This window comes from Dromiciops gliroides, chromosome 4 (assembly GCF_019393635.1).
Source record: "Dromiciops gliroides isolate mDroGli1 chromosome 4, mDroGli1.pri, whole genome shotgun sequence".
Taxonomy (NCBI): Eukaryota; Metazoa; Chordata; class Mammalia; order Microbiotheria; family Microbiotheriidae; genus Dromiciops; species Dromiciops gliroides.
In genome coordinates, this window is record NC_057864.1 from 130,889,073 (window position 1) to 130,907,050 (window position 17,978).

The following is a 17,978-nucleotide window of genomic DNA, read 5'->3' on the forward strand; positions in this document are numbered from 1 at the left end:
GAGTCTAGAGCATTGCATCCATTTATGGTTACAGCCAGGATAATGCCTAGATTCCTTCAAATGGGCTTAGGAAAGAGCTGGGTGCTGAGAGTAGTTTTATCACCTGTATGTAGAATCAGTTTGAATTCTAAGCTAATTCTTTTCTATCTCTTCACAAAGCAAATTTGGTAGTACTACTTTAAGAACATCATCCTATTACAGAAATATTGATAGCTTCAGAGAAAGGAGTTAAAATTGTGATACCATCAAAACTAAATAGAATAACCTTTAAGAGATAGCTATTTTATAGCAGCAGAGTGGTGAACTTGGATCGCCTGACCTGTAGTTGGGAATACCTATGTCTTAGCACTCCCTAGCTGTATGAGACTGTGTTTCTTCATCTGTAAAATGAAGAAGTGAAGAAAATGACCTCAAAGATCTCATCCAACACTTAATCCATGATCCTTTTATCTATGATCCCATGATAGCACTGGATTTAAGAGGTCATATATTTTACAATTGTGTTTTTTTTCTTCTTTTCATCGAAATTGATGTCAAGCTGACTTTTTGATTCTTAAATTTGCTAACTCTACTAATTTATTGTGTTTAAGCCAATGTGTTATATTACCCTCAACAGGTGCTTCATTATTTGATGGTTCTTGTCATTTCATTGATCCACAAACTATCCAGTCTCTTCAGCAATGTCAGTTGCTTCTTAGCAACCTTAGCACAGTCTTAAACTGCTTTTTATCAGAGGCTCAAGAGCTTACTGAGAGAGGTTTGTTCATTTTTTTTTTCTTCTGGAAAGTTTTTTAACTGCAATATCTTGATCTTTGGAAAATATTGTATTTTATTTCTTAGGCTATATTGTATTTAAAGAGGGAGATATACAAGATAAGCCACTATCATGTAATTATGTAATTATTGATTTGTATTAGACTATTAAGACAGAATTGTTAATGGGGAAAGTGATATCAGAAAATTCCTAACTTAATAAGTTCTATAGTATATGGCAGAAGCTTGTATCTTTAAGGCCTCTTTAATTGTCATTAATGTGTGGGCATATTTAGAAGCTGATATTCTTGTTTCTAATACATAATGGGGGGGGGATAACTCCAAATAGCAGAAGGCTTCAAATAAACATTTTATAAACAGACCATCTTCTAAGATATATTACAGACTATGGCATTGAAGGGAATTGAATTTCTACATGTCCAAAATGTCTAGATGTGCTGATTCTCTCTCTCCCACCCGTCCTCCCCTTCATTAAATTTTTATTGTTATCCTTTATTTCTCCCCCTTCCCCCAACCATCCTTTCTAACAACAAATACATTTTTAAGAATAATTTCTTTTTCCCCCCCAATTACATTTAAAAACAATTTGTTGGGTTGGTTTTTTGTTTGTTTTTTTGTTTTGTTTTTGAATTCTAAAGTCTATCCTTCCCCCTTCTCTGAGATGGTAAACAATCTGATGATGGTGAAGCCGTGTAATATAGGTTATACATGTGTAATCATATAAAAGATACTTCCATATTAGTCATTTTGTGTAAGAAAACGAGAGAGAAAAACAGTATGCTTCAGTCTGTATTCAAACTCCAGCAGTTCTTTTTCTGGAGGCAGACAACATTTTTCATCAAGCCCTTTCAGATTGTCTTGAATCATTGTATTGCTGAAAAGAGCTAAGTCAATTCACAGTTGATCACTGTACACTATTGCTGTTACTGTGTACTATCTTCAGTTCATGTAAGTCTTTCCAGGTTTTTCTGAAATGATTCTGCTCATCATTTCTTATAGCACAGTAGTATTCCATTACAATTTTATTACAACTTGTTCATTCATTCCTTAATTGATGGGCATCCCCTCAATTTTCAATCCTTAGCCACCACTGAAAGGATTCCATTACAATTTTATTACAACTTGTTCATTCATTCCTTAATTGATGGGCATCCCCTCAATTTTCAATCCTTAGCCACCACTGAAAGGACTACTATAAATGCCCACATACACATACCCCCTTTTTTTTTTTTTTTTTTTTTTAGTGAGGCAATTGGGGTTAAGTGACTTGCCCAGGGTCACACAGCTAGTAAGTGTTAAGTGTCTGAGGCCGGATTTGAACTCAGGTACTCCTGACTCCAGGGCCGGTGCTCTATCCACTGCGCCATCTAGCTGCCCCTCATACCCCTTTTTTTAAAAAAAAATCTCTTTGGGATACTGTCCTGGTAGCGGCATTGCCTGTTCAAAGGGTGGGCAGTTTTATAGCCTTATGGGCATAGTTTCAAATTGGTTTCCAGAATGACACCAAATACATTTTAAGAAAAATAAAAAAGAGAAAGAGAAAAAGTTCAGTAAAATTGAACAAAATAAAGAAGAAAGTCTAAGAATATATACCAGTGTTCCACCGATGTGAAATTTGTTGCCCTGAAAAAGCAGTGGGAGGAGGTCTCCCTTTTTTAATAGTATTCTTATTTATTTTTTGTATTTCTGCAACATTAGCTTTTGATTTCTTTGAGATAGTCATTTTTCCATTTACCTTCTTGTAGTCTTTGGATATGATTTCTCTTGACTGCTTACTCACTTTTTGTATCTGATCATGTAAGTCTTTCCATGCCGTCCCTGTATGCATATTCATCTTTTCTCACAGCACTGATCATCTAATCAGAAGACTTGTATTTTGCAGGAGTTAAGCAATTTCCCTTGTCCTAGATTTATAAAAGTATTTGTCCATGACTGGCTTCACGGATTTAGGAATTTTGTTATTTTCTATATATTTTATCCATATCACATGCCAGATAAATCACATGCTGCCAAAATACCTTCTTGTTTTTGGTGTGTTTTTGTTGTTTTTTTCCCAAGAGCCATATAATCATTTAGGTTGTGTATTTGAGGGTTTTAGTATGACCAGCCACATTAACAGATTTTTTTTTTTAAAGGTATTTTTATAAAAATAAAGCATTTTTGTAAAGCATTTTTGATGAACCTTTCTTTACAGGTCTGGTGGACTTAACCAATAAGCAGATGGTTACTAACCTTATCTCTCAATATGCACAAGTGGTTCTTTGGTTTTCTCGTTCTGGTCTCTTGCCAGAGGGTTCAGGTAAGATTTTAAAAAATAATTATTCAGTAATATGTTAATAAACTTGTATACACTTAAGACAATGAAGCATGTAATGTATTAACTTAAACTATTTGTTTAAATGATATGTTCTGACAGAAAGTGGATTTGAAAATTGATACCAAGTTAACTATCTTTTAGTAGTGATACTAGGTGGTAGAAAGAACTCTACACTGAAATTCAGTTCTGGATTCAGGTCTTGGCTCTAATAATTACTTGGTATATGATTCTAGACAAGTCACTTAACTTCTTTGAGTCTGTCCCCTTAATTTGTTAGATTATAAAAATATATGCACTGCCTACCTCACACGGCTGGTATGAGAAAACTTCTTTTTAAACATTTAAGTACCAATATGTTGTCATTATTATGATCATTATAGCAAGTCAAGGAAAATAATAAACTCCTTTTAATATAATTTTTCATCTGTATATCTCTCTATGGAGTTCCTATGTACAATCATTAGTATTGGCAAGTATATAAACTCTCTTTCTGCCACATACTAGCTAGGTGATCTTGTGTGAGTCACTAAACCTTTCTTGGATTCAGCTTTTTCAACAACAAAATGAGGGTTTGGATCAGTTGATGAAATCTATACATCTGCGATTGAATGCTTTTATGGTTTAAGATTCAAAGTGGTTAAATTTTATACTGGAGGTAAAATGAAAATACTTTCTGCTAGACATACACTGGTATAAAGTTAACAATATTTTCTTAACAGGTTTTCCAAGTGCCGTTGACAGATTTTTCATTTGTACTAACTCTACCCCCACACCTTCAAATATTTGAAAGGCTTATTAAATAGCAGTTATATTGCTAAATGCTTCTATTAATGGGTTGGGAGACATTTTGAGGACCCTGTTGCTTTTAAATTGTCATTTTCTGGTGCAGGGGTTGGGGGAGCATTTCAAAGATCACTAGATTTACAGTGGTTTAAAATAAATTATTCTGTAAATTTTCTTGGTACATTTAAGTTGTCTTTTGGACATTTACATAGAAAAGTACTTACAGAATTCTTTTACTCCTTAAAATGATCTACAAAATGCATGAAGTAAAAATTGTAGTAAAACTATAGATGAATGTTGTTCTTAAGTAGAATACCTATAGTTTGAATTTTGTAGAAATAATACCTTTTTAAAATTACTTTTAAAAAATTTCTAGATGATCCTATGCAGTTGTCACGATTATGGTACAACTACCCTGTAATTCAGAGCTACTATACCAGTCGTCGACAGAAGCTTCAGCGTTTGGCAAGGTACATTTCCTTCAGTCAAATTTTTCAAAAATTATTGCTAAAATTCAGTTACCACTGAAAGCTCATATCATGATTCAATATATCGGTAAGTATTTAAGCTTGTTTCTGGGGAAAGATTTAAATTTTGTCATTCTATAGAGTTAGAAGAGATATTAAATCATCTTATTCTGCCCTTTTTTCATTTTGCATATTAGAAAATTGAGACATAGATAGAAAACAATCCTAGGGTTACATATCTAGTTTATGTTCAGCCTTTCCTAAGCCTCCCAACTGCTAGTTCCCACTGTTCCAGTTTCCAGTCCTCTCCCTCCCAAACTTTCGTGTGTAGGTGTGTCTATATGTCCATGAATGTACTTTCTCTCTCTCTCTCTCTCTTTCTCTCTCTTTTTGTTTTTTTGGGGTTTTTTTGGTGAGGCAATTGGGGTTAAGTGACTTGCCTATGTAATCTAAGTCTAGGTTCAAAGCCTATCCTTAGACATACCACTTGTCTGGTAGGTTATAGTGGGGATTTCTTTTTTTTTTCTTTTTTGGTGAGGCAATTGGGGTTAAAAGTGACTTGCCCAAAGTCACACAGCTAGTATGTGTCAAGTGTCTGAGGCTGGATTTGAACTCAGGTCCTCCTGAATCCAGGGCCAGTATTCTATCCACTGCGCCACCTAGCTGCCCTATTTTTTTGTCTTTTAATCTTAAAAGTATTTTTTTATCATCCAGTTACATGTAAAGATAGTTTTCAACATTTTTTTGTTATTTATTTGTTTATCTATTTATTTATTTTTGTGGGGCAGTGAGGGTTAAGTGATTTGCCCAGGGTCACACATCTAGTAATTGTCAAGTATCTGAGGTCACATTTGAACTCAGCTTCTCCTGAATTCAGGGCTGGTGCTTTATCTACTGCGCCACCTAGCTGCACCCTCAACATTTGTTTTCATAAGATTTTGAGTTACAAATTTTTCTCCCTTCCTTCCCTCCCTTCCTCCCCAAGACAGAAAGCAACCTGATATAGGTTATATATGTACAATCACATTAAACATATTTTTGCATTAGTCATGTTGTGAAAGAAGAATCAGAACAAAAGGGAAAAAACTCAAAAAACATTCCACAAGTTTTTTTTTCTGGATGTGGAGAGCATTTTCCATCATGAGTCCTTTGTAGTTGTCTTGGATCATTGTATTGTTGAGAAGAGCTAAGTCTGTCACAGTTGATCATCACACAATGTTGCTGTTATTGTGTACAATGTTCTCCTTGTTCTGCTCATTGCACTCAGCATCAGTCCACTTAAGTCTTTTCCAGGCTTTTCTGAAATCTGCCTGCTCATCGTTTCTTATAGCACAGTAGTATTCCATTACATTCATATACCACAACTTGTTCAGCCATTCCCCAATTGACGGGCATTCCCTCGATTTCCAGTTGTTTGCCACCACAAAGAGAACTGCTATAAATATTTTTGTACATGTGGTTCCTTTTCCTTTTTTTATGATCTCTTTGGGATACAGACTTAGTAGTGATATTACTGGGTCAAAGGGTATTCACAGCCCCATAGACCTTTGGGCACAGTCATGGATGTACTTCTTATTTATACCCCACATTATAATGTAACTTCATTTTGAGGAGGGATTATTTTATTCGTTGTACTTACATCTCCAGTGCTTAACATGATACCTGGCATATGGTATATGCTGAATATATGCTTGTTAACTGATAAGACCAAGAAAAGATAGACTCTCAGGCCTTCTGAGTCATGGCCCAATCCTTTCTCCATTACATAAATGTGTTTTTAACGTCCTATCACGTGGCTAGATTTCCTATTTTATAATGCGAGACTATATCTAACATTTCATTCCACAAAGTCAAAGGAATTTTTCAATTATTGTGATTGGAGGAATTTTTCAATTATTATGATTGATGATTTTTGGCTGTTTACAACAGGGCATCTAAAACTTTTTCCACTCACATCCCCCTTTTGCCTGAGAAATTTTTACACAACTCCCAGGTATATAGGTAAAATAGGTATATGTAGAGCAGGTAGGTAGCACAGTGGATAAAGCACTGGTCCTGGATTCAGGAGGACCTGAGTTCAAAACCAGCCTCAGACACTTGACATTTACTAGCTTTGTGACCCTGGGCAAGTCCCTCATTGCCCCACCCCTTTGCCCCCCCCTCCAAAAAAAAGTACACCAAAATATGTATATGTAACCTTTTACTGTTGGCAAATTTTTCACGAATTCTACATTTAGACCACAAATGGTGGTCGCACCCCAAAATTTAAGAAATTAGGATTTGCAAGATGCATACTTTTATTTGAATTCTTTTTAGCATACTTCAGTAGCTACCATATCAAAAAAAGAAAATATCGGATAGAAACTTTTACAGAAGTTTTTAACTGCTAGTACTTCAAAATAAAATTCCCTTTTGGAGCCACTTCTTTAAAGATTAACAAAATTCATCTATTAAATTTAACAAGGTAGTAATGGAATTACCCAATGTCTCCTTCTGCCACAAATGAGCTCCCCCAAAACAAACCCAGGACCAAATGGATTTTGCAAGCATATTTTACATGTTAAACAGTAAAAAGAAGTTAATACCAATATTGGGTAAACTGAGAAAAATGGAAGAGGTCCTACCACATTCTTTCTGTGATATGAATATGATCTTGATGCCTAGAATTAAAACAGAGAAGGAAAACTTTAGACTGGTATCTGTAATGAATATTGATGCCAAATTTTTAAATAAAATATTAACAAAGTTCACCATGGAACCAGGAAAACAGGTTTGTTTCAGTAGCAGGAAAACTATCAACATAGTAAGAGCACATTAATAATAAAAAAACCTAAAATCTTGTGATTCTTATCAGTAGATTGAGCAAAGGCTTTTGGGAAGATAACATGCATTCTTTTTTTAAAAAATAAAAATAACTAGAAAGCATAGGAATAAATGGATTTTTTTCTTAACGTAATAAGTGAATCTATCTAAACCTAAGAGCTAGCATCTGTTATGGGGACAAATTAGAGGCCTTTCCCATGAAATTGGGTAAAGTACAGGTGTCATCATTATTACTATTTGATAGAATTGCTAGTTATAGAGAGAAGCCAGAAAGAAATTGAGGAAATACACATAGGCAAAAAAAGAGACATCTTTTTTATCTTTTTGTAGATGATCTGATAGTTGCTTAAAGTACTAGAGTCAGGGCGACTAGGTGGCGCAGTGGATAAAACACCGGCCCTGGATTCAGGAGTATCTGAGTTCAAATCCAAGCCTCAGACACGACACTTACTAGCTGTGTGACCCTGGGCAAGTCACTTAACCCCCATTGCCCCGCCAAAAAAAAAAGAATACTAGAGTCGATATAATAATTCAAATATAACTTCAGCAAAAATTTAGGATAGAAAATAAACCCAAAGAAATCATGAGCATTTTTATATATTAGCAACAAAACCCAACAGGGAAAGATTTAAAATATCTACAGAACGTATAAGATATTTGGGAGTTTGCCTGCCAGGACATTTAGGAACTATGTGAATACAACTACAAAACTTTTCACAATTAAAGAGAATCTAAAGAAAAGGAGAAATTTTAGTTGCTTGTGGGTAGGCAGGCCCTATATAATAAAAATGAGAATTCCTGAATTAATTTACTTGTTCTGTGCCATTTCAATCAGACTACTAAGTGATTATTTTAGAAAGCTAGAAAAAATAATGAAATTCATCTGAATCTATCATTACATTATAAGTCCCATGAGTCTTTAGCCTCCCCGGCACTTAGCACAATGTGTGGTACTTATTAGACACTTAATAACTATTTCTTGAATTGAATTTGAAGAAACAATTTCAAGTGGAAAGGGGACCTAATGATCCAAATCTCAAACTATACTACAAAGTGGTAATTATAAAAACAGTTTGGTATTGGTTAAGAATGAAAGAGGTAGGGGGGCAGCTAGGTGGCGCAGTGGATAGAGCACCGGCCCTGGAGTCAGGAGTACCTGAGTTCAAATCCGGCCTCAGACATTTAACACTTACTAGCTGTGTGACCCTGGGCAAGTCACTTAACCCCAATTGCCTCACTTTAAAAAAAAAAAAGCATGAAAGAGGTAAATTAGTCTTATAGATTAGGTACACACAATGTACAGAAGCAAATTAGCTCAGTTGCACAGTGTTTGATAAACTTAGACAAACTTAGAGACCACAGTTACTGGGGTCGGTATTAAAAAAAAAATTCCTGGGAAAATTAAAAAGCAGTTTGGCAGAAACTATATTGGCTAATATCTCATTGTATATCAAGTGCTCCAAATGCATATATGACTTACACGCAAAGAGTAACTTGATAAACAGGTTAGAGGAAGTAGGAATAAATTAAATTGTGTGTGTATGTGCGTGTGCACACGTGTGTAAATTACATAAATTCACATCTATGCATAGAAAAATTGACCAAAAAAGGCACAGAGAAGATTTTAGAAGATAAACCAGGTAGTTTGATTACATAAAATTAATGGTATTATATGAACAAAATTTCTTCAGCTAAAATTAGAAGAGAAGCAGGCAAACGGGTAGAAAAATCTTTGTGGTGAATTTCTCTAATAAAGGTCTTATTTCTGTGATACATAGGGAACTGATTCAGATTTATAAGAATAATGACACCTGGCTTTAGGTTAATTAATTGCAATGACCATGTTCATCATAGGGCCCCTACACCTTGAATTGCTGATTGCAGAGCTGGAGAAATTCTGGAACCTATATCTAGAACCTGTCACCCTGGAACATTTTGACTGTTTTCAGTATAGTTAATAACTGGGCACCTGAATGTTAATAATTTGATTGAAGACCATTATAACTAACAGTCCTTTTATGTTGTCCTCATTTCAGAGGGAAGTGGAACTCGGACTGTTTGATGATTGATGGAATGCTTTCCCAGTTAGGGGACCGAATTGAGAAGTTGTGGCAACGGGATGAAGGAGGCACAGGAAAATATCCTCCTGCTAGCCTACACGTAAGTTTTGCGGTCTTTTTTTAAGTTCCTAACGGTAACACTTGTGATATAGGAATAAATAAATTTTCCTATGCCTAGACATTGGACTGGGAAGAAAGAGAAAGCATTTGTGGTTGGGAGAGAGGATGCTAAATCTTTTTTCCCCTTTATTTTGTAGGCCCTTCTTGATGTATACCTACTGGAAAACATTGATGAAACAAATAAACATGCTATCGTATCCTTTTAAAAATTAGATCACCAACTTGGTCTTAAACATGGCATACGACATCAAGTAACACATTTTTGAACAGGAAATTGTAAGCCAAAATGTCTTCAAGAACCTATTTGTATACTGTTTTTGAGCCTGTTACCCTAGTAAGGAAAGTCTTCAGATTTAGTTAGCATTGTTTGACTGAACAAGCAGAATTTGACCTATACATATTTCTCTGTTACATTTCTTAAGCCAGCTAACATCAGGAAGACCCTAAATTATGCTTTATTTCAGCTCCTCTATTTAACTTCACCATACTGCTGAAAAAGAGTAGAGACAGGACATTAAAGCATTAATATCCACATACTCCTGCTATAAAGAAGATCAGTTATAAACTCTAGATACAACTATGTTGGGTTTCTGAAACAATAAAAATACTTCCTTAAAAGAATTTTTTTTAAAAAAAAGAGCATTTCCTTTATGTATCACTAATCTAATGACAAGATCATTAGTCACACACCTATGTCTGCTTTCCGATAACTATACTAAGAACATATAGGAAATTTCTATTTTTTATGTTTTTATCCTTAATCAAGATTTCAAGACCATTTATTTGCTGCTTGATATCATATATTCTTTTCCAAATAAAACAGATACTTCAATTGAATCATTTCCAACTGCCTTTGCAATACCTTGGGGTCTGGTTAAGCTTATTCAAGGTTTTTGGCTTATAGATCATAATGACTATGAGGTAGGTATATAATTTTCTTCATTTAGGTGAGCTGAAATTAAATTTCCAGAAAATTAGATATAGTCAATAAACAGATTACAATGAGATAAACTGCTTTTTATTGATTGATAATTACTGGTGTGGGGAAAGGTAGAAATTTGCTAGGTTTTCAATATCATTTGATATAATGAAAATATATTCAACATCATAAAAAAATTAATGTGGCACACTCTTGCTACTTTTCTGTTGAGTTTTATACTGTTTTGACTTGAACTCATGGCTCCAAAAACCTGTGTGTGTGTGTGTGTGGGTGGGTGGGTGGGTGGCACACATGCGTGCACAAAAATGATTATAGATTGTTTTATTTAGATTTTTAAAAAATATCTTTTATAAGGCATTGCTTTCCTACCCTTGCCCTCCCCACAATCTGCGATTTGACTAGGAATTAGATATAATAGGAATTTAAAGATTGTAGTTTTTTGGTTTTATTTGTGAGGCAATTGGGGTTAAGTGACTTGTCCAGTATTACACAGCTAGTTAGTGTCAAGTTTCTGAGGTTGGATTTGAACTCGGGTCCTCCTGAATCCAGGGCCAGTGCTCTATCCACTGTGCTACCTAGCCACCCCAAGATTGTGGTTCTTATTTAGCTTTTGAAAGCAGAAATGTTAACTTTTTCAATTAAGGACAGGATGAATTGTTGAGTAACATATTTAACACTAATATTAACTACTTAACATGTGGGTTCATCACACCTGGTCTCAAATGGACAGTAAACTAACTTGGGAGTTGGAATATAAATGGAATTTATATTTTTGCCATTGTGATTTAGTAGCCCTTTTTTCTTTTCTTTTCTTTTCTTTTCTTTTTTTTTTTTTGCAGGGCAATGAGGGTTAAGTGACTTGCCCAGGGTCACACAGCTAATTAAGTGTCAAGTGTCTGAGGCTGGATTTCAACTCAGGTCCTCCTGAATCCAAGGCCAGTGCTTTATCCACTGTGCCACCTAGCTGCCCCAGCCCTTTTTTCTTAAAGATTAACTACATTATTTTTAATATTCCTATATGTTATTTCTTTTGAGACAAATTCCTTTGATAATCTTAAATATTTTAAATAAATAAGTTAAATAAATTAATTTCGGTGTCCTTTTTACAGAGTGCTTTGGATCTTTTATTTCATCCAGCTACAATAAAGTCTATGACATGGCAACACACAAAGATTATTCAGGCCTTTATGTGCCAGGGTGAACATAGACTAGCTCTTAGATACATTCAAACAATGAAACCATCTGTGTCAAGTAGCAATGAGGTTATGCTTCACCTCACTGTTTTGCTTTTTAATAGGTAAGTAACAGAAGTATTTTTCATTTAGCAATAGATCGCCACTTGATTATCTGTGCTAGTGAGAAGGAAATGGTGGTTATTTGGCCTGCATTACATGATCTTGTGAAATTTAAAGCTTCATATTTATATTTTGCTTTATCTGATAGTAAAATTTGTGAAGTGAAATGGGTAGGTGATCCAGGAGCATTATGGATGCAAGGAGAAACTATCTTGGAATAATCCATAGCATGGATAAACAAGAGTTGACTGTTTTAATTAGGGTTAGATGTTTTAGAGGAATGAAACCTTTTACATTTAATAAAGTAGTTATTTAATCAACTTTTCTCAGTTTTTATGAATTTTCATTTTATCATCCTTTAAAATTAGCTAAAGGAGCAAATGTTAAGGAAAACTCAGATGCCAAATCTTAATTGATTTTATTATATCAAGTTTACCTATAGGGAGCCCTTGAACATTTTTTTCATTTCTTTGCAGTATTCCTTTACTCTAATAACCACAATTCATTTACAGTTTTGTGAATACGTTTATAGTAACACTGAAAATAGACATGGTTTATATAACCTATACCAGATTTCTTGCCAATTTGTAAGGGGGGGCGGAAGGGAAGGACTGAGAAAAATTTGGAACTTAAAATCTTATAAAAATGTTGATAAGTTTCTTTACATGTCACTGGAAAAAAATTAAGTTGGGGGAAAAAAAAGAAAATAGACAGGGTTGCGAACTTTGGTTTTGTTTGTTTTTGTGGGGCAGTGAAGGTTAAGTGACTTGCCCAGGGTCACACAGCTAGAAAGTGCCAAGTGTCTGAGGCCAGATTTGAACTTAGGTCCTTCTGAATCCAGGGCTGGTGCTCTATCCTAGCTGCCCCCATGTAGTAGATTTTTTAAAAATTACTTTGGTATTTGCCACATGACAGCTAAGATGGCAAATGAAAAGATTTTGTGAACTATTTATGTTAAAGTATTTATGAACTCCTCAAAGGAAGAAATTTCTAAAGTTGGGAAATTTTGCTATAGAATAATGAAACTGTCAAATATTAATTGCAGGTGTATGGTTGAGGCTTGGAGTCTTTTGCGGCAACATTCAAACAGGTTAAATGTAGAGGAATTACTTAAACACATGTATGAAGCCTGCCAGGAAATGGGCTTAATGGAAGATTTGCTGAAATTACCTTTCACAGACACTGAACAAGTAAGTTCTCATCAGAATAAAGTTTTCAGAATTTGAAGTTTGTTTGATGGGTGACTAATCCATTTTATTTCTCTTAGGAGTGTTTAGTGAAATTTTTGCAGTCCAATGCTGGTGTTCAGAATCATGAATTACTTTTAGTTCATCATTTACAGCGTGCCAATTATATACCTGCATTGCAGCTGAATCAGTCTCTGAAGGTTAATCTCATGGTAAGATTTAATTTTCTGTTAGCAGAAGCTAGATAATAAAGAAAATTTGAGAGTTTTCTCAGTTTTAGAATTCACAAAAGAAATCTAAATTATTATACTTGTTATGTTTTAGGTAGAAGAAATCCCACCCCAGTTCAGTTTGAAACAACTTAATCTGGCCTTCTTGTGTATATTAATTGTTCTCAGATAATTGGAGAAATTTTACCTGCCTTCCTTTATTTCACTTCAGTACAAAAAAAATTAGAGGAGACTCAATTAATTAAAGACTTAGTAAGAAAGGAACTGAAGATTAGGTAGGAATGGTATGATATTTTTGCAAATCTTTGTTCGTAAACATATAGGACATTTGAGTTTAGTACAAAAGGGGATATTTTCACTAGAGAAAAGGGTATGTAAGGAAGATTGATATAAATATTCAAAGTTCATTTCTTAAGACCTTAAATTCCTGTATATATTTGGTATAGTCTGTGTAGATTTTTCAGTATTGATTTGTGCGTGCGTGCGTGCGTGCGTGTGCGTGTGTGTGCGTGTGTGTGCGTGTGTGTGTGTGTGTGTGTGTGTTTTTATGTCTTCAATAGAATGATCGTGATCCTCGTTTGAGGGAGAGGTCAATTGCTAGGAATTCCATACTAGATCAGTATGGGAAGATCCTTCCTAGAGTACAGAGAAAGTTAGCCATGGAACGAGCTAAACCCTATCATTTGTCATCATCGGTTTTTCGAGAAGGTAAGATTTCACTTGAGTTTCTTGACTTTGTAATACTAAACTGAGGATTAGAACAGCTTTGTAAACAATATGCTTAAATTTAGTATATTGAAAGCTTTTTCCCTCTTTCTCTAGCTTCAGGAAAGACTGGTGAAACACTCAGAAAAGTGTTTTTGTTTTTGGTTTTTTGGGCAGGGCAATGAGGGTTAAGTGACTTGCCCAGGGTCACACAGCTAGTAAGTGTCAAGTGTCTGAGGCTGGATTTGAACTCAGGTACTCCTGAATCCAGGGCCGGTGCTTTACCACTGCACCATCTAGCTGCCCCCTCAAAAAAGTTTTTAAGAATATATAAAGGAAGGGGCAGCTATGTGGCACAGTGCATAAAGCACCAGCCCTGGATTCAGGATGACCTGAGTTTTATGTATATATGTGCCACCTAGTTGCCCCTTCCTTTATATATGTGTGTGTGTGTGTGTGTGTGTGTATACATATATGAATTCATTATTTGTCTTTTTCACAGTTCTACTTGTTGGTTAGCTGGCAAAATTATTCTTTTTGGTAGATCGTAATTTTAAAAAAAAAGATTTCTACAAAGAATTTCTTCTTACTTGGCTATATATAAACCCTGTTAATTTCTTTTATCTATCTCAGTAACAATATTGTGCACAAAGTAGATCTTTAAAATGGTTAATTTTTTTTTTTAATTTTTTTAGTGAGGCAGTTGGGGTTAAGTGACTTGCCTAGGGTCACACAGCTAATAAGTGTTAAGTGTCTGAGGCCGGATTTGAACTCAGGTACTCCTGACTCCAGGGCCGGTGTTCTATCCACTGTGCCACTTAGCAACCCCGGTTAAATTATTTTTAGTAAACTGTTGTTTTTAGCAATTTAACCCCATTCAGAGTTGGGGGGTTTGGGTTTTTTTTGTTTTTTTGTCATTCAGAGTTTTGCCATGTCAAGATTTCTTATATTTCAGTTTTAGCCTTCACATTTAACCCATAGTAGATAACCAAGATATAGACACCATCTTCTAACAATGACAATTACCTTTGAATGGCAGAACACTTATTATTCACCATCTCATTTGTTCTACAGTAGCTCTGACATGTATATGTGTGCACATGCACACACAAATGCCCATTTCATAAGTGAGGAAACTGAAACTCAGTTTAGGAATGTACCCTGCTTATCCAGACCTTTTCCTAATTCCATGTTCTGCACTCTGTATGTTGCCTTTTATGTAAAACTTTTAATATACTTAGTGTCATTTGTTAACTTTCTCTAATAAAAAGAGACAATTAAGTAGAGCAGTCTATAGAACCCTGGGCCTGGGCACAGGAAGACAAGTTCAAATTCCACTACAGATACTTACTGGTTATGTTCCCTAATCAAGTCACTTAACCTCTATCTACCTCATTTTCATCAACTTAAAAATGGGGAAATTAACAAAATCTAACACAATTAGGGAAAATGACAAATTTGAGAATCAAATGAGATATTTGTAAATTACTTAGCATGATGACTGGAATATAATAGCTATTATATGAGTGTTTATTTTTCCCCCTTCTTGCATCTATATTCTCATTCTTTTACTTGTTTTATGATTCCTGTTTTCTGGGCTTCTCTTTTGATTTTTCAATTTAACATTAACCATTTACTCTGTGCTGAGAATACAAAGAAAAAATGAAGTACCTTCCTTAAGTTGCTAATTTTGTTGGTTTCCTGAACCAAACTTTGTCCACTAGATATTCATTTTAGTGTGGAAGGTGTTTAGATAGAGGTGTTTTATCCATTTTCAAGATGCGGTAAAGAGAGTTCGTGCTTCATTTAGAGGCTGGACTAAGTGATTTCTTACATTTTAAAAAAGTTTTTAATCCTGTTTACAGTTTCTAGACCCAAGCCACTATCTACTATTGCAAAACAAACTACAGCAGGAACTATACTAACAAGAGCAGCCTTCATCAATAATGTATTATCAAAAATTGGAGAGGTTTGGGTTGGGAATGAATTGAAAAATAACTTATCCCCTTACAACAGGTAAGTATTTTTCTATTTTTTAATGCTTCTAATTATGTAATTTGCATATTTGTCAAGGAAATACTTCTTATAATTATAATTTTTACTTAAGAACGTTAACCTTCTTTTAGAATTTAATGTGATTGGAGAATACAACTAGAACTATCACCCCAAAGTGATATTTGGGGTGTTTGGGGGGTTTTTTTGCCCTTTTAAAAATAATTATAAGATAGGGAAAGTTATAGTAGGGATTATACCTGTAAATACATCAGGATGAGGAAACTTACTCCACCAATATTGGTTAGCATCTTTTCTACAACTTAGACTTTTAGAGAATTGCCTGTATGGCGTACTGAGAGTCAGTATGACTTGCCATGAGCGGCACAAAGTGTTAGAAATAGGACAAGAATCAATCTTGAGCTTCTGGCTCCAAGGCCAGACCTCATACTCCAGTCCACATTGCATCTCCATACATAATCATCTCCATTGTGTCTCTGTAATTACATTATACCTCCTATAAAGTACTAGTCTGTTGCATTATTAAGACACAGAAATCTGACTTATTCTTGACGGCCATGCCAAAAGAGCACATCCTACCATGTTGAGTATGAGACCAGGGATGAAGTAAATAATAATAGGGTCATGTATTTAAAGCCAGAAAGGACCTTAAAGGCCATCATTTGGTCTAATGTCTTTGTTGTACAAAAGAAGAAACTGAGTCCTAAATTAAATGACTTCTCCAGAAGTCACTGGACTTTGAACCCCAGGTCTTATAATTTTACATTCAGCATATTTCTACTTCAGTCAGTCAGTTAACAAGTATGTATTAAGTGCCTCTTTTGTGACAATCACTGTGCTGGCAGCTGAGGATACAGCTATAAAGAATGAATTAATCCCTGCTCAGAGTTAGCCTAATATTCATTTCCTTAGGTTAAATTTGAGTAGGCTCATCATTGAGCCAGGTTGATTAATTTTTTTACCAGAGTAATTCTTGAAGACCATTTGCTAAGTTATGGAGGGCTTTTGATTTGCATTGGTGGAAGGACAGCCCATACCAACAGAATCACAGGTTCATTTGAAGTTGTGAGAATTGGAATTGCAACCCCCTGCTGGAGAGATACTGTTGGGAAGCTCCACAATGAGAAGAAAGCATGTGATTTAGAGACCATGTGACTTTAGCATCCAGAAGTTACATCTATAGAACCGCCTGAGGGACTTGTCAGTCAGAGCTACCAGCCAATTAGCTTGGAGGGGTGTGGGTGGGTGTGGGTGTGGGTGTGTGTGGGGGTGTGGGTGTGTGTGTATGTATGTATGTATGTATGGCTGTTTCCGGTTGGAGAGGAGGTTTCTGGGAGGAGGAAGGGGCGAGCAAGCCTGGGACCCTGTTTTGAGTGGAGCTGAGATGCTGGCTTCCTGAGATAGATAGATGAATCTCTTTGATCACTAGATCCTAATGCACCTTAATAAATGCTTAAAAGTCTAAACTCTTGCTGAGGCTCCTGATTTATGGCGACCACTCATTAGGTTTTTAGACAATCTAGCTAGTATTTTAGCCCCATAAAAAGTATGATTATATTTTACATTCTTTATAGATTGTGGGATTAAGATTTTTCCTTTGACTAGAAATAATAAGAAAATTTTAAAAATTAAAATCTTGTAGCAGTATATTGATTAATTTCTTAAATTTAATGTTGTACATATTTAAGATTGAAATGTTAAGTTTTTCTTTTTTATATAGCCCTAAAATTGAAGAAACTTCTCCAGTAGTATATTCCCTCCCAGATACAGAATTGCCTGATGCATTTGTTGGAACACCAATTACAAAAGCATCAGAAAAAATTTCCAGGTAAGACTTTGATTTTTAATTCAAAATTTAAAAGGGAAATTATGTGATGATTTCAGTTATGCTTTTAAATAGCTTTTTCACCTTTAAATGTAATTTGATTTGTTGTTTTGGGGTTTTTTGTTAACATTTAGAATGTTACACATTACAAATCTAGGAAATAGGAAATATTTCATATGAATTTGGTAGTTTGGGAGTTATTAATATGCTATTTTTATAAATACAAGATTTTTCAGATTTGTTCTCTTTTTATAGTGGTTGATAAATTTGTAGTTTCTACTGGCTCCCTGTTCGTGAACTTTGGCCATGAGGATGTCCCTGTTCCTTGTTGCATGTTCAATTTTCATTTAAGTACATAGTTTGGCTTAGACTGTGCAGTAGACTCAGAATTTCCAAGTTTCTCTATATGTAACATTAATTATGTGGTAAGATTATGAAT

The 17,978-nt window shown here is 34.9% G+C and overlaps 1 protein-coding gene across 1 annotated transcript in view; it reads left to right on the plus strand.

Annotated features, from left to right (window-relative positions):
• AHCTF1 (AT-hook containing transcription factor 1) overlaps positions 1–17,978 on the plus strand; it is a 115,228-nt gene that overhangs the window by 62,072 nt on the left and 35,178 nt on the right. Inside the window, exons 15-26 of the mRNA XM_044004193.1 lie at positions 617–757; positions 2,969–3,073; positions 4,251–4,344; positions 9,201–9,324; positions 9,482–9,538; positions 10,119–10,265; positions 11,394–11,581; positions 12,625–12,769; positions 12,847–12,978; positions 13,557–13,704; positions 15,567–15,717; positions 17,435–17,542. Of these exons, the coding sequence (XP_043860128.1) occupies positions 617–757; positions 2,969–3,073; positions 4,251–4,344; positions 9,201–9,324; positions 9,482–9,538; positions 10,119–10,265; positions 11,394–11,581; positions 12,625–12,769; positions 12,847–12,978; positions 13,557–13,704; positions 15,567–15,717; positions 17,435–17,542 (1,540 nt within the window). The remainder of the gene's footprint in view (positions 1–616; positions 758–2,968; positions 3,074–4,250; positions 4,345–9,200; positions 9,325–9,481; positions 9,539–10,118; positions 10,266–11,393; positions 11,582–12,624; positions 12,770–12,846; positions 12,979–13,556; positions 13,705–15,566; positions 15,718–17,434; positions 17,543–17,978) is intronic.